Raw genomic sequence first — 17,237 nt, 5'->3', positions numbered from 1 at the left:
ACAGATTTGTAAAGACTCTCATAAAAAAATGAAAAAAAAAACATAGGGTAACTTGCAAAGAAATTTATACACTGCAACTGGTTTTGGACAACATGTAATTTCTCAATCAGGGCAATGGTATTAAATGATCTAACATTTAGATACCAATTTAACTTTCTGTATCAACAAAATATACAACGGACTAATGAATAATATAACTATGAAAGTTTACTCCTGAAAATTACATTTTAAAAACTTTAACACATTATAATGGTGCAAGAAAAAATATTTAATACACAACTAGGATGTCATATCACCTGTCATATGGTTTACCAAATGATTCATAAGATGAATTAAAAGAATGCACCACTTGAAGGCTAATCCATCCTCCAGTGTTAAAAAAGTAATTCCAAGAGGCTTTCTGCTTAAGGAGTCCTTTAAGTAACTTAATATTTAGAAAACAAAGTGGGAAGTATCACCCTAGTGTATCAATCACAAACTTTAATTTAATTAAAGGGTTAAAAAAAGTGTGGAAACTTTTCGAAGAGCCCTCATATATGAACACATTTGAAGGGTGGAGTGCATGTGTGTTTTAGAATGCCTAAGGTTTTGAAATTTTACACTACATTTCTAGTGTTACAATGCATATATCGGGGTTGATTTACTAAAGACAAACAGGCTGTTCACTTTGCAAGAAAATTTTCACTTTGCAAGGGAATTGTCCCTTACCTTAGTTAATGAGGTGAAGCTCTACTGATCATCATCCAATCATGTGCAAGCAAAAATTATTTTTTTTTATTTTCCTTGCGCATGATTAGGTGTTCTTTGCAAAGTGAATTTTACAATTTATATTATATTTTAGCAAAGGTCGAGGTTTACTTTAAAGCCTAACTCGGAACATGGATAAACAATTCTTTTCTAAGGTATTATCAAATATCTTGATATACTGTATATTACCTACTTTGCATGGTCTCTCATACTTCATCCCTGCTGGTTCTGACCATGATGACAAGTCTCCAAAAGCCTTGTCTTCTTGTCACCGCTCCTGTCACCAGCAGCCATCACAAGTTATGCATTGTACACACACACTTTTCAGCACTAGGGTAGATGCATATATTATTAAGTGCTCTAGCACATTTTTTAATAAGAGGCCATACTTTAAAGCTTAACTCCTGATTTCTTTTAACTTACATTGGTCCACCTTAGTTATATCTAATTGTTCATATCTTACATCCGGAGAGCTGCTTGGGATGCAGTAATTCACTGCAGTAGCATGTGTTACATTTACTCAGCGCTGGTCTCTTATGGGTGACTTGTGACTTGCAATCTCTATATATTTATGTAGCACCCTCTAGTGAGCTACTATTGGTAGCATAGGTAAAAAATATTTTGGCTCAGGGCTAAGCCTGAGCCATGGAATCTGGGTCAGGGTTCATTAAAGTTCAGGACTGGATGACTCATCTAGGCAGCTCTCTGGTGCCTTTTTCATGGTTCTAGAATTTTATAGAATGTTCTAGAAATTAGTAGGCGGAAGCTAGGAGGGTTGCCCTGCATATTTAGGGGCCCTTAGCCAATCCTCAGGAAGTGGGCCTGGCAAGGAACTAAGTGAGCCCTTTAATAGACATGAGCCATGCCAGCAGGGGAGTCCGGGTGAAAGATGAAATGCAGTGCTGAGGGAGACTGTCAGTATCTCTCGAGGGACCCCTTGTGGAGGAGGGGTTTTATCTTGGGCCAGGGCTCAAGTGGCTGGCCTGGAAGGATAATACCACAGAAGAATTTGGAGGAGGTTTTTCCTGAGAGGCAGTGGGAGCAAGGAAGGACAGAGTGAGTAGCACAGTGCAGGGACAGACCAGAGGAGAGACTGCCACATGCAGCAGGTGTCCCTTGAAGATGGCGGTGTGCTAAATCTTCATCAAACTTTGCCCTGGGAGATCTCGAGTGTGTCAGTTGGGTGGACTGACTGACTAGACTGTTAGTTTCCAAAAGAATAAATCAATTCTGCAGAGTAAGTTAAGCAGAGCTGTAGAGAGGATCAAGACATTCTGTATAGGAGGATCAAGTGGAGCTGTATATAGGGTGGAAGTTGTCCCTGGTTCTTTTTGTTACTGTCAAGTTGGGCAACTCATAATCCCTAACCCCATCCAAGGTATTATCCCCTATTATTTCTGTGATAACATTTAGCAAATTATTAATTTTTCTTCATAAATTTTGGCCACAATTTATACTGCTACATATCTTTGGGAAAAATAACCCAAATTAGTGGATATTATTTGGTCTTTGTGAAAGTTAGAGAGTCTACAAGCTCTGGCGCAAATCATAAAAAAATGATCACACCTGATGTACTGTGGCCTCTCATCTCATTTCTTGCTACCCTAACAAGCCAGGAATACCCCCCAAATGACCACTTTTTTGAAAGTAGACATTCCAAGGTATTTAGTAAGATGCATGGTGAGGTTTTTGATGTTGTCATTTTTTCCCACAATTCTTTGTAAAATGAAGATTTTTTTCCCCACAAAATTGTCATTGTAATAGGTTATTTCTCTCACATGGCATGTGTATACCACAAATGACACCCCAAAATACATTCTGCTACTCCTCCTGAGTATTACAATACCACATGAGTGAGACTTTTTCACAGCCTAGCCACATAGAGAGGCCCAACATGCAGGGAGCACCATCACGTGTTCAAGGAGCATAAATTACACATCTAACTTGTTGACTACCTATTACACTTTTGAAGGCCCTGGAGCATCAGGACAATGACACGTGACACTAATGTGGCACTGATGACAGATGGCACTGATACGTGGCACTGATGACACGTGACACTGATGTGGCACTGATGACAGATGGCACTGATACGTGGCACTGATGACACGTGACACTGATGTGGCACTGATGACAGATGGCACTAATACGTGGCACTGATGACACGTGGCACTGATGACAGATGGCACTGATGACAGATGGAACTAATACGTGGCACTGATGACACGTGACACTGATTACAGATGGCACTGATACGTGGCACTGATGACATGTGACACTGATAACAGATAGCACGTGACACTGACAGGTGGCACTGATGACAGATGGCACTGATACGTGGCACTGATGACAGATGGCACTAATAGGTGGCACTGATGACAGATGGCACTTATAAGGTGGCACTGGGGACAGATGGCACTGATAGGTGGCACTGGGGATAGGTGGCACTGGGGACAGATGGCAGTGGGGACAGATGGCACTGACAGATGGCAGTGGGGACAGATGGCACTGATAGATGGCAGTGTGAACAGATGGCACTGTCAGATGGCAGTGGGGAAAGATGGCACTGACAGATGGCAGTGGGGACAGATGGCACTGACAGATGGCAATGGGGACAGATGGCACTGACAGATGGCAGTGGGGACAGATGGCACTGACAGATGGCAGTGGGGACAGATGGCACTGACAGGTGATGTGGTCACTTTATTTTCTGGTTTTTTTCCTGACACTCAACGCTGCAGCCGTTAGCTCTCCCTCCTCACACGCTGTCTCTGTGTGAGGAGAGTGAGCCGGCAATGAGAGATGATCTCATATGTTTACATATGAGATCATCTCTCATTGGAAGCTCCGATCGCAATGTAAACGGCCGCTGTGAGTGGCCATTAACAGCGATCTGTGACTGGCTGTGTCCAAGGTACATGGCCAGCACAGAATTTCCCGATGCGTGCTTGCGGGAGCGCGCATCACGGACGCAAACAGGAGGACATCCAGGGACGCCCTCCCGGCAATTGGCATCCGCGCTGTAGCCGTCTTGGCGTAACATCATCTTTCACATTATACCAAAAAAATGGGCTAACTTCATAAAACTTTTTATTTTTTTTAAAGCGTTTGAAAAATTGCTGCGCAAATACAGTGTGATGTAAAAAGTTGCAATGACCGACATTTTATTCCCTAGGGTCTCTGCTAAAAAAATGTATAATATTTAGGGGTTCTAACTAATTTTTTAAAATTTAAAAAAAAATAAAATTATGATTTTTACATGTAGGAGAAAAGTGCCAGAATAGCCCCGGTATGGAAGGGGTTAATGTATTTTCTGCATTAAGGTAAAAAATCCTTCTGTGATTAAAATCCCCCAGCCCCCCTGATACTTACCTGAGCCATTTTATTCCCTAGGGTCTCTGCTAAAAAAAAAATTATAATATTTAGGGGTTCTAACTAATTTTCTAAAATTAAAAAAAAAAATAAAATTATGATTTTTACATGTAGGAGAAAAGTGCCAGAATAGCCCCAGTATAGAAGGGGTTAATGTATTTTCTGCATTAAGGTAAAAAATCCTTCTGTGATTAAAATCCCCCAGCCCCCCTGATACTTACCTGAGCCCATTCTTAATCCAGCACTGTGTCCAAGAGCAGCAGCTCTCTCTGCTCTCTCTCTCCTCACTGGCATGGAGCCAGCAATGGGAGTAATTAGCTCCTTCTGCTACAAATCACAGCCTGTGAGGAGAGAGCAGGGGGTGGGACCAAGCTGTGCTGTGTGTGTCTTTGGACACACAGAGTGCAGCTTGGGATTTAGCCTGCATGAGGCTTGCTCTGGGGGAACTCAGCAGGGGGGAGGAGCCAGAAATAACTCTGAGAACTCAGAAGAGGAGAATCGGGGCTGCTCTGCAAAACCATTGCACAGAGCAGGTAAGTATAACATGGTTGTTATTTTTTAAAAATCCCTTTATGATCACTTTAATAATCTAATTATAGTTGATTAACTTTAGACAGGAATCTATTTTCTCAGCACCTATCTTGAGAAATCCTGCCCACGTTTTTTACCACTTCTCAGATAAGACAAAAAAGACATTCAAATACTCATCACAACATTTAGAGAAAATCTCTAACTGGTTGCTGCACTTTTCCAAATGGTTTATTGCACTTTTCTTGAGTGTGTTTCTGAATCCTATTGTTATTATCTCACATGTATAGTGCCATATAGCTAGGTCTGTGCTACTGAATATATGTAGTGGTCACCTTCCAGTATATTAGTAGGTAAACCTGTATTTTGCAATAGAGTCTATTTACAACTCCTGTTATTTTCGTTAACCCTCTCTCTTCTAAGATTCTATAGCTAGTTTTAGCCTAGGGCTCAATAACTGGCATAGGCTAAAGCCAGGTTAGGTTTCCGACCACCACTTCTGGTAGTTACAGGTCCAGTTTCATTACAGACGAAACACTACTAGGGACTAAAGTTCAGAGTAGATAGGTGACTCTGAGTTCCCTTGCCAAACCACACTTTCTACTAGTGAGAAGCTGCATTTCAAGCTGGTTGAACAACAGTTGGGGGACCTCCCATCACCACTGATCTTTTCTCCAGGTCTCCGCTACAAAGATCATCCTCGGGGTCCCCTACAATTGAACTTTGCTGCAACATTGATCTGGAGGTATCATTATTAATAAGGTTATACCAGGGTACATAATTCCACCAGGACTCTTATTGGACACTTTGTTGATAAAACCTGTTTGTACATTGGATGTATATACTATTAATAATCTTTTCTTACTTAAACTTTGTAAAAGTTCCATACTGGTGTGCATCTATATGCTTATGGTTAATGTTATGAGCTGGTTGCAGTAGTTTCTCTGCTCCCAAATACATTGATTAGATTACTAGTTAATTTCCCAGAAAGGGAATCTGTTTACAGAGGCCCTGTTTTGGAAGGAGACGCTGCCAACTTTTTATCAAACCCACTCTTCCGCTTAGCAAAGGTTCTGATTCTCTTATTTACCTACAGGGTTAACACAATATCCTATTTGGAGAGGGCCATTTCTCATAACTGCCCCCAAAGAGGTCTACATAAGCAATTATTTATTTTTAGGCAATTATATTTTTTGTATACATTCAGGGTTTTTTCACCCATTATTGCAAGCTTTTGTAAAGGTAAATTGTATACAGTAAAGAGAAAGCTTGCAGGGTCTTTTGAACCTTACTTTAGGTCCAAGAGAGTACATACATGTTCATAACCAGAAGTGAATATTGATTTACAGGTATCTATGGATTTTGAGCAGATTCTGAATGCCCATGTTAATGTAATGTTTTTCTTAAGCAGCATTCATACACCGAGGCAAAGTGTTTGGGTATGTGTAACCATAGAACTATAGGTTTTGATAGAAATTGAATAGATATCTACTTGTATATATGGTCTCACTCAGATGGGTGCTGGCACCTGTAATGCATGCACAAAGCATGTGTTTTAGCATTTGCATTTATCCCCAGCTGTGTAGACTATGCAGGTGGATGCAGATGCAGGGGCTGTACAGACACAATTGCATCTTAAAAACTGACAGATGTGCAGGAATCAGGAGGGGATGCATGGTCCCAAACACAGACAGTGTGTGTTTGGGGGCTGTGCACCTTTTTCTGCATAGCTGTTAAATTCTGATATGTGATTGTGCAGCTGCTGCATCTGCATCCACCTCCATAGACTGCCTGCAAGCAGCTGGGGCAGGTGCAGACAGCAAAACAAATTCCTCTTGCCCACAGTATGGGTACCTGTGTACATCTTATATATGCCTATAATGTATGTATGGAACTTTAGGCTTTCATGGAGAATAAATATATATCTACTTTGCATGTATATTTATTTATATAACTATATGATTTCCTGCAGATTGAACAGAGATCCACTTTGTAACATTTATACATATGTATATGTATGTTTTCCCCTCTGTAATAAGTTTATTAATACAAATTTTGTTGAACCTTAAGCTATAGCTCTAAAATAGTTTATATTTGGGAAAAAAAATAATATTAGTTTAGAAAGTCTTCTAGCCATGCAAAATATTGAGTATGCTCGGCATTTATACATACTAGGTGTTAAACACTATCATATACAGTGGGAATGATGTGAGGCTTAATTTCACAGTACAAAGCACAAATTGCTTGATTTTTTGTGATCAGAGACAGAGCTCAAAACACCTGCAGGCTGCATAAGAAATTCTGCATTTCCATCTGCTATAGTACACAGGGAAGCTGATTTATACTGTGACACCAGAATGAGTTTTAACCCATTTCTAGCAAATTGCTTTTTGTTTGCTCCTAGGGATAGATTAAATTAATGGCGGATCAGGCATTTATTAAGCTTCATGGAAACCATTTCACTGTTTCCTGCATTTATTGAAGACAATTTATTCTGCCAGTGAAGGGTACATATGAGAGAATCCAAGTAGAACCCAGAAGAAACAAACAAAAAAAACAACAGTACAGACAAGTCGCAAAAAGCCCATGAAGGATTTCCATATGCTCTGTCTAAAACTTTTTTTGGACATGGTTTATGATTTGGCACTCAGTTTCATGCATTAAAGCTGGAGTCCAGGCAGACAGCTGAATACACAGTTGAAATATGTAAATGTCAACTGTTTTGCCTGCCAAAGGATTTGTCACTCTGCTCAGCTAGTCTTTTGATATAGGCATCTTTGACAAAAAAACATAGACTAACTTTTTCCACTTGCAGTTAAAACCTATTTCCAGGCATTCACAAGCCCCCTTCCCATACTTCCACTCCCACACCATCCTCCTTCTATTCTTCCATTCTTCCATTAAAATAATTTATACACTCTAATATTAGGGAGGCAACATTGGTTATCCAATGTGCACATATTGTTTTCCAAGTATTTGCTTCTGCAACTCTGAGCCAATCCAGTGTAATCTCAAAACTATCCATGAGGCTAAATAACTTTTGTTGTTCTTTGGATTGTGAAGAGATGTTTCCCTGCAAGGGAACCTTATGTGTTTGTGTTTGCTGCAATGATGATTAATAAACATGGGCAATATTTCTCTTAAGGGTCTATACACACTGCTTCTACAGGAGTTTTGTGTTTTTTTTTTCTCCTGCCTGTAGAAGCAGTTCAATGTTATCCTATGTGCCCATGCACATTAGGGTGTTTAGAGGCATATTTCGAGAGGAGAATTAAGAGGCAGTAAAAAACATCACAAGTGTGTTTTTGAGAGGAGTTTTTAGGTAGAAAAAATGCTAAACACTCATAAACGCACTTAAGTGAGGCATTTAGGAGAGTTTGGTATTTTCAAGTGTACATTGATTATAGTGAAAAATGAGTAGAGGGGAATGCTTTGGAAAAAAATGCAAAAAGCAAATGCTCATAAACCCTCCTAAACTATTGAGCAATATAAGCTATTATGAACATTTATTCTTCCACTTTTTCTATTAGAGGTTGTGCCATTTTTTTCTGCTTCTGGTGTACATGGACTCCGTGGCATCTTCATTAACACTCTGCGAGCTCTTGGCTTGAAGCTGATTACTCATAATTGGTGGATGTAAACAGCAAACACTCACTCTGCTGATCCCTGCTGAAAAATGAATTTGCTTGTCATGTACTGTGTGTTCCTTGTGATAAAGTGCCAGTGAGCTAAGAACCATGAAAATTAAGTGTCAGCAGTGAGTTAAAGGGGCACTGTTAAATTTGTAAATCTGCTGTGTGTCCTGGGAGAAGGATTCAGTAGCCACTGTCAGAATCTACACCTCTGATATCCCTAGAAAACAAGAGACCAGCTTCTCTATCAACACAGCCAGCAAAGCAACAAATGGGGGGTACCAAGAGGTTGACAAGAGTGGTTGGAAGGCCACCAACTGTTTCAGGGCCTGCCTCATTTGGGAAGTCCAGTTAGAACCCATGAGCATCCCCAGTGTACGTGATGCAGTGAGTGGGGTCACATTGCTGCTAAGTGCCCCTGACCCAAGACCCTATGAAAGTGTGCATGCCTTCCTACATTCTGGAAGCCTGGTATCTCTGGTCCATACTGAGCTTATTGACCTAGAACAACTGACCCAGCACCAGGAAGGTGTGGTGTGCATACATAGAGACAGTAAAAAGTATCCAACAGAGCTAGTAATCTCTAAAACCAGTGGGGGGGGGACCTTTCTGCCATGAAATGGCTGTTTCCCCAGTCAAGGTGCACAGTGACACACTTGGGGAGAGACTTTTCACTGTTTTGGAAATTGTGCAGTAAAAAATCTGGGAGACTGAAACCATTCCCTACAAGGGTGTCATAGAGCCAATCTCAACCATGCAAGGTAAACTAACCTCAGTAAGTCTAGGAACACACACAACAAGCAAGAAGTACACAGTCAAGTGTACAAAAGGTCTACAAAGGTTTAAACTTTCTAGATGGGGGTTGTGTATTTGTTTTAGTTCCCAGAGTGGAAAGTAAGTTCCTGGCTAAGTGTCAAGGACCCTTTAAAAAACTGGAACAGGTTGTGGAAGGTGCACAAATCAGACAGATGGGAGATCTATCATGTAACTAGGGGTGAGAGGAACACCCCCCTGTTCAGTTCGCACTAGAACATGCGAACAGGAAAAAAGTTTGTTCGAACACGCGAACACCGTTAAAGTCTATGGGACACGAACATGAATAATCAAAAGTGCTAATTTTAAAGGCTTATATGCAAGTTATTGTCATAAAAAGTGTTTGGGGACCTAGGTCCTGCCCCAGGGGACATGGATCAATGCAAAAAAACTTTTAAAATGGCCGTTTTTTCAGGAGCAGTGATTTTAATAATGCTTAAAGTCAAACAATAAAAGTGTAATATCCCATTAAATTTCATAGCTGGGGGTGTCTATAGTATGCCTGTAAAGGGGCGCATGTTTCCCGTGTTTAGAACAGTCTGACAGCAAAATGACATTTCAAAGGAAAAAAAGCCATTTAAAACTACTCGCGGCTATTGCATTGCCGGTCCGACAATACACATAGAAGTTCATTGATAAAAACGGCATGGGAATTCCCCACAGGGGAACCCCGAACCAAGATTAAAAAAAAAAAATGATGTGGGGGTCCCCCAAATTCCATACCAGGCCCTTCAGGTCTGGTATGGATATTAAGGGGAACCCTGGCCAAAATTTTAAAAAAAAATGACGTGGGGGTCCCCCTAAATTCCATACCAGACCCTTCAGGTCTGGTACGGATTTTAAGGGGAACCCTGTGCCAAAAAAAACGGCGTGGGGTCCCCCCAAAAATCCATACCAGACCCTTATCTGAGCACGCAACCTGGCAGGCCGCAGGAAAAGAGGGGGGATGAGAGAGCGCCCCCCCCTCCTGAACCGTACCAGGCCACATGCCCTCAACATTGGGAGGGTGCTTTGGGGTAGCCCCCGAAAACAACTTGTCCCCATGTTGATGAGGACAAGGGCCTCAATCCCAAAACCCTGGCTGGTGGTTGTGGGGGTCTGCGGGCGGGGGGCTTATCGGAATCTGGAAGCCCCCTTTAACAAGGGGACCCCCAGATCCCCCATGTGTGAAATGGTAAGGGGGTACAAAAGTACCCCTACCATTTCACTAAAAAACTGTCAAAAATGTTAAAAATGACAAGAGACAGTTTTTGACAATTCCTTTATTTAAATGCTTCTTCTTTCTTCTATCTTCCTTCATCTTCTTCTTCTTCTGGTTCTTCTGGCTCTTCTGGTTCTTCCTCCGGCGTTCTTGTCCAGCATCTCCTCCACGGCATGTTCTATCTTCTTCTCCTCGGGCGGCTCCGCACCCATGGCATGGGGGGAGGCTCCCGCTCTTCTCTTCATCTTCTTCTCTTCTTCATCTTCTTCATCTTTTTCTCTGCTTCATCTTCTTCTCTTCTTCATTTTCTTCTCCGGGCCGCTCCGCACCTATGCTGGCATGGAGGGAGGCTCCCGCTGTGTGATGGCGTCTCCTCCTCTGATGGTTCTTAAATAACGGGGGCGGGGCCACCCGGTGACCCTGCCCCCCTCTGACGCACGGTGACTTGACGGGACTTCCCTGTGACGTCACGGGGAATGCCACAGGGAAGTCCCATCATGTCCCGTGCGTCAGAGGGGGGCGGGGTCACCGGGTGGCCCCATTATTTAAGAACCGTCAGAAGAGGAGATGCCCTTAATGAAGACAGAAGACGCTGCGGAGGAGATGCTGGACGAGAACGCCGGAGGAAGAACCAGAAGAGCCAGAAGAACCAGAAGAAGAAGAAGATGAAGGAAGATAGAAGAAAGATAAGCATTTAAATAAAGGAATTGTCAAAAACTGTCTCTTGTCATTTTTAACATTTTTGACAGTTTTTAGTGAAATGGTAGGGGTACTTTTGTACCCCCTTACCATTTCACACGGTGGGGAGGCCGGGATCTTGGGGTCCCCTTGTTAAAGAGGGCTTCTAGATTCCGATAAGCCCCCCACCTGCAGACCCCCACAACCCCCGGCCAGGGTTGTAGGGATGAGGCCCTTGTCCTCATCAACATGGGGACAAGGTGTTTTGGGGGGCTACCCCAAAGCACCCTCCCAATGTTGAGGGCATGTGGCCTGGTACGGTTCAGGAGGGCGGGTGCTCTCTCGTCCCACCTCTTTTCCTGTGGCCTGCCAGGTTGTGTGCTCGGATAAGGGTCTGGTATGGATTTTTGGGGGGACCCCACGCCGTTTTTTTTTTTTTTTGGCTTGGGGTTCCCCTTAAAATCCATACCAGACCTAAAGGGTCTGGTATGGAATTTAGGGGGACCCCCACGTCTTTTTTTTTTTTTTTAATTTTAGTTTGGGGTTCCCCTGTGGGGAATTCCCATGCCGTTTTTATCAATGAACTTCTATGTGTATTGTCAGACCGGCAATGCAATAGCCGCGAGTAGTTTTAAATGGCTTTTTTCCTTTGAAATGTCATTTTGCTGTCAGACTGTTCTAAACACGGGAAACATGCGCCCCTTTACAGGCATACTATAGACACACCCCAGCAACAAAATTTAAAGGGATATTACACTTTTATTGTTTGACTTTAAGCATTATTAAAATCAGTGCTCCTGAAAAAACGGCCGTTTTTAAATCTTTTTTTTGCATTGATCCATGTCCCCTGGGGCAGGACCCAGGTCCCCAAACACTTTTTATGACAATAACTTGCATATAAGCCTTTAAAATTAGCACTTTTGATTTCTCCCATAGACTTTTAAAGGGTGTTCCGCAGCATTTGAATTTGCCGCAAACACCCCAAATTGTTCGCTGTTCGGCGAACTTGCGAACAGCCAATGTTCAAGTCGAACATGAGTTCCACTCAAACTCGAAGCTCATCCCTAATCATAACATGATCATGGACCCAAAGGTTCCAGTTCAGTTCAACTTTATCTTGTTCCTCAGACCAGTGACAGGCAGTGACCAAAGAGTTGCAGAGAATGTTAGTTTTCAGGGTTATAGGAAAATCTGTAAATGGTGAAGTCTTGGTTCCCAAGCCAAATGGTTCCTTAGGACTTTGTGATGTCTTCTGATAGCTAAATGAAGTGTCAAAATTTGACATTTACTTTACAACCCAGATTTATGAAATGATTGAGAGGCTGGGTTCAGCCAGGAAATAACCACTGTTGATCTCACTACGGAATCCTGGCAGATCCAGCAGGTGATGGACAATTATTTTTATTTTTTTGTAATTCTTTATTTAACCTCCCTGGTGGTATGATTATGTCAGATTTTTGATTCTGAAAGTGGTACATTGTTTTGAGAGGCTGGGTTCAGCCAGGAAATAACCACTGTTGATCTCACTACAGAATCCTGGCAGATCCAGCAGGTGATGGACAATTATTTTTATTTTTTGTAATTCTTTATTTAATCTCCCTGGCGGTATGATTATGTCAGATTTTTGATTCTGAAAGTGGTACATTGTTTTGCATGAATATTTGGTGTTTTATATTGTAGGCCTGTAATTATTAGGAATAACACACTTAAATCTGTCCAAACAAGAGTCTAGTAAACAACCCGGGTATGAAAAAGTTTGAAATGCGAAATCATAAATTATATTATAATAAATAACTATAAATATTTATAACAAATAATAATATAATAATAATACAATTTATTCAATAATGTTATCAAATCAAAAACACTGACATTTGCTCAGTTTCAGAATTGTAGCTGTCATTAATTTTAGTGTTTGGTGAAGAATTTCTCCACAAATCACTATTGCTCAGTTCTGCAAGTGATTCTAATTTATTATCGCTGTTTTCTAGCTGGTCTAAAACTGCTTTTGACGTAAAGGGACACTTTTTGGTTGCTATGGACAATCTCAAGTTTCCAGGCAGAAAGAACAGTATATACAGTGGGGACGCAAAGTATTCAGACCCCCTTAAATTTTTCACTCTTTGTTATATTGCAGCCATTTGCTAAAATCATTTAAGTTCATTTTTTTCCTCATTATTGTACACACAGCACCCCATATTGACAGAAAAACACAGAATTGTTGATATTTTTGCAGATTTATTAAAAAATAAAAATTGAAATATCACATGGTCCTAAGTATTCAGATCCTTTGCTCAGTATTTAGTAGAAGCACCCTTTTGATCTAATACAGCCATGTGTCTTTTTGGGAAAGATGCAACAAGTTTTTCACACCTGGATTTGGGGATCCTTTGCCATTCCTCCTTGCAGATCCTCTCCAGTTCTGTCAGGTTGGATGGTAATTGTTGGTGGACAGCCATTTTTAGGTCTCTCCAGAGATGCTCAATTGGGTTTAAGTCAGGGCTCTGGCTAGGCCATTCAAGAGCAGTCACCGAGTTGTTGTGAAGCCACTCCTTCATTATTTTAGCTGTGTGCTTAGGGTCATTGTCTTGTTGGAAGGTAAACCTTCGGCCCAGTCTGAGGTCCTGAGCACTCTGGAGAAGGTTTTCATCCAGGATATCCCTGTACTTGTCCGCATTTATCTTTCCCTCAATTGCAACTAGTCGTCCTGTCTCTGCAGCTGAAAAATACCCCCACAGCATGATGCTGCCACCACCATGCTTCACTATTGGGACTGTATTGGACAGGTGATGAGCAGTGCCTGGTTTTCTGCACACATACCGCTTAGAATTAAGGCCAAAAAGTTCTATCTTGGTCTCATCAGACCAGAGAATCTTATTTCTCACAATCTTGGAGTCCTTCAGGTGTTTTTTTAGCAAACTCCATGTGGGCTTTCATGTGTCTTGCACTGAGGAGAGGCTTCTGTCGGGCCACTCTGCCATAAAGCCCTGACTGGTGGAGGGCTGCAGTGATGGTTGACTTTCTATAACTTTTTCCCATCTCCCAACTGCATCTCTGGAGCTCAGCCACAGTGATCTTTGGGTTCTTCTTTACCTCTATCACCAAGGCTCTTCTCCCCCGATAGCTCAGATTGGCCGGACGGCCAGCTCTAGGAAGGGTTCTGGTCATCCCAAATGTCTTCCATTTAAGGATTATGGAGGCCACTGTGCTCTTAGAAACCTTAAGTGCAGCAGAAATTTTTTCGGAACCATGGCCAGATCTGTGCCTTGCCACAATTCTGTCTCTGAGCTCTTCAGGCAGTTCGTTTGACCTCATGATTCTCATTTGCTCTGACATGCACTGTGAGCTGTAAGGTCTTATATAGACAGGTGTGTGGCTTTCCTAATCAAGTCCAATCAGTATGATCAAACACTGCCGGACTCAAATGAAGGTGTAGAACCATCTCAAGGATGATCAGAAGAAATGGACAGCACCTGAGTTAAATATATGAGTGTCACAGCAAAGGGTCTGAATACGTAGGACCATGTGATATTTCAGTTTTTCTTTTTTAATAAATCTGCAAAAAGTCAACAATTCTGTGTTTTTCTATCAATATGGGGCGCTGTGTGTACATTAATGAAGAAAAAAATGAACCTAAATGATTTTAGCAAATGGCTGCAATATAACAAAGAGTGAAAAATTTAAGGGGGTCTGAATACTTTGTGTCCCCACTGTATGTTATTTGCAGATATTCATTGGGTTTCACACATATATGTCATTTGAAGTGTTTGTTATGTCCATATGGTAGCCATGATTAAGGTCTGAATGGCTGAAAACACATTGCCATGTTTTATGGCTGTACTTCACTATGTTTTAATAAAACGATAACCATTCTGCTGACATTCACCGTTGTGCCCGCTTTTCTCCATGGTCTATTTCGACTAATAACAGACTATGTTCCCTTATTATGAGTGGCACCAGCCAAGAAGCGCTATTCAAGGATTTCCTGCTGGTGTTGTGGATGGAGTTTTCCTACTGCCTAGGTTGTAGCGTTTCATAGGATAAACTGGTGGCAGTGATAGGTTCCTCTAGTATTGGCCATATCTGTTCCCCCACCTGGGGCAAAATTTGTTTTTTTGGGGGCTTAACAGGGGCTTTGTGTGTTGGACTGCACACAGTCTGAGATGGAACATGTCTGAAAGTTTGAGCAGACCCAGTGTTGTCTCACAACTAGGCAGGAGGCTTAAAACCATTTATTGTTTGTTGGACTGTGAAGAGACTTATCCCTGCAAGGGAACTTTAGTTTGTTTTTGCTGCAGCAATGATGATAAAATGTAAGCAGAAAGCCCTATATACACACTTTGGCATCTGGATTACTTCTCTGTGAGCTCTTTAATTAAATACGATCACTTACACTATGTATATATACATATACCTATATACATATTTTATTGAGAGATCAGGTTCATAATCAGTGCACAGCATACTATAGACAAATGTTACTTTGCATATATTTTGAACATTCTGGTTACATTTTTGGCTTTTCATATTCTTTTTCCACTAGGAGAAATATGGAACCTTATTTTCTTTCCCATTTAGGCAAGCTGATTCTTACACTGAGCAGTTACAGTACACCCTTGCAAATTGCTATGTTCTCAATCAATTAGAGTCTCTTCTTATGCCTTTGATGAATTGGCGGAATTGTACCAACTGCACTGAAGAGCTTCCATGAAAGACTTGGTTTAGCCTTTGATGAATGCTTTTTACAAGTGGCAGAACAAAAAAGAGTTTGAATATAGATAATGCTTTGAAATAATAATATGAGTTCCCAACAGGCATGGTTGTATTCCACAGCATATGATATTTAATAAATTATTTGATGTTGGTGTAAAAATGTACAGAGAAAACAACCTACAACAATAATAATTTGATTTTTAAATGTTTTGCTAAATAATATACAGAGAAATATGTAAGAACTATTTTTTTGTTATTCAGTGCCTGTCATGTTTAATAAATATAGATAAAAACAGTGAAGAAGGCTAATAAACCCAATAATAACAACAATCATTTCACAACAAATACAACTTTAACAAAAAAATTATGAAATTATCTTTCATGTGTTTGAACTTAATAACTCCAGTTACCTATATAAACCAATGCTATCCATTTAGTTCCAAAAACCATATCAGGGTTTATACTGTTTGATAGGAAAAACTAATAGTGACATCAAGAGGCACATCAAATGTGGAAAAAAATGTCTTTATGTTTAAAATACAGTATGGCTAAAACCCACTATATTAGAAATTAATTTTTGAATTAAGACACAACTAGATATGTGCAATATTTTCCTCCTAAGTAATTAAATAATAGTTTAATGTAAAGTTGCCCACCAAGGTTTTTCAGTATTTAGAAAAAAAATGGAGACTATGGAGACTATATCCATTTAGAAAAACATATATTTGAACTTAAAAATATACATATACATATATAGTATTTCAGCATAATAGTGCCTAACCATATACAATTATTGTTAAAGCATTCTATTTCATTCTTATGCCAGCTAAGATAAATGAACAAAGACAAAATAATTGACACAAAACATACCCATGGGAGTTCCAACACCATAACCTTTTGAATCTATAAGGCCTCCAATCTGTGTCAGGTTACAGTTGCGCTGCGTGACAAATTCAATGGTTGTTGACTCCATTAGAAAGGCATAATCAGAGGTGAGTACACGCTGAATACCTTCTTCATTATTTTTGACAAGCACCGACTGGCTCCTGCTATTCATGAAGGCCCACATCTTTTCATAGGTTGGAATTTTGGATTTCTGGGAAAGAATACAAGTACCCTTTTAAATTAATATGCAACCAAAAAGGTAATAGGAGGAGTAATTGGAAATCCTGCATTTATACAGAAATATTTTTAATATTGCACTGCTGAATAGCATAAAATAAAATAACAAGACCTAATAACCTTTTTTTGAAAGTACTTGGAAATCAGATGAATATATCATTTATGTAGGAATTTTCACCCGACCTGAATAAATATAACCTTATTATAATTTTTTTAATTGTTGGTGAAATCAAAATTATTGATGATGGAGTTTAAACAGGGAAAATAAAACATAAGACCGTGTGGAGGGGTTACCAAAATACATATAACTTTATGCTTAAATCATTACTAATTGAATATAAAATACAGCTCATGACATGGTAATGTAATAAACATGGTTATTTAACTGCATTGACATAATTACAGTTGAACAAGTGCACCTATTGAAAGGT

General features: G+C 40.4%; 1 protein-coding gene across 3 annotated transcripts in view; it reads right to left on the bottom strand.

Moving 5' to 3' along the window:
- Positions 1 to 17,237, bottom strand: part of GRIK2 (glutamate ionotropic receptor kainate type subunit 2) — a 1,356,701-nt gene that overhangs the window by 85,621 nt on the left and 1,253,843 nt on the right. For all 3 annotated transcript variants that reach the window (XM_073627000.1, XM_073626997.1, XM_073626998.1), the window contains one exon: positions 16,555 to 16,780. In XM_073627000.1, coding sequence (XP_073483101.1) covers positions 16,555 to 16,780 — 226 coding nt within the window. The remainder of the gene's footprint in view (positions 1 to 16,554; positions 16,781 to 17,237) is intronic.

Source organism: Aquarana catesbeiana, linkage group LG04, assembly GCF_042186555.1.
Source record: "Aquarana catesbeiana isolate 2022-GZ linkage group LG04, ASM4218655v1, whole genome shotgun sequence".
Lineage (NCBI taxonomy): Eukaryota > Metazoa > Chordata > Amphibia > Anura > Ranidae > Aquarana > Aquarana catesbeiana.
The sequence above is the reverse complement of the archived record's forward strand: the minus strand, read 5'-3'. Positions and strand labels throughout refer to the sequence as shown.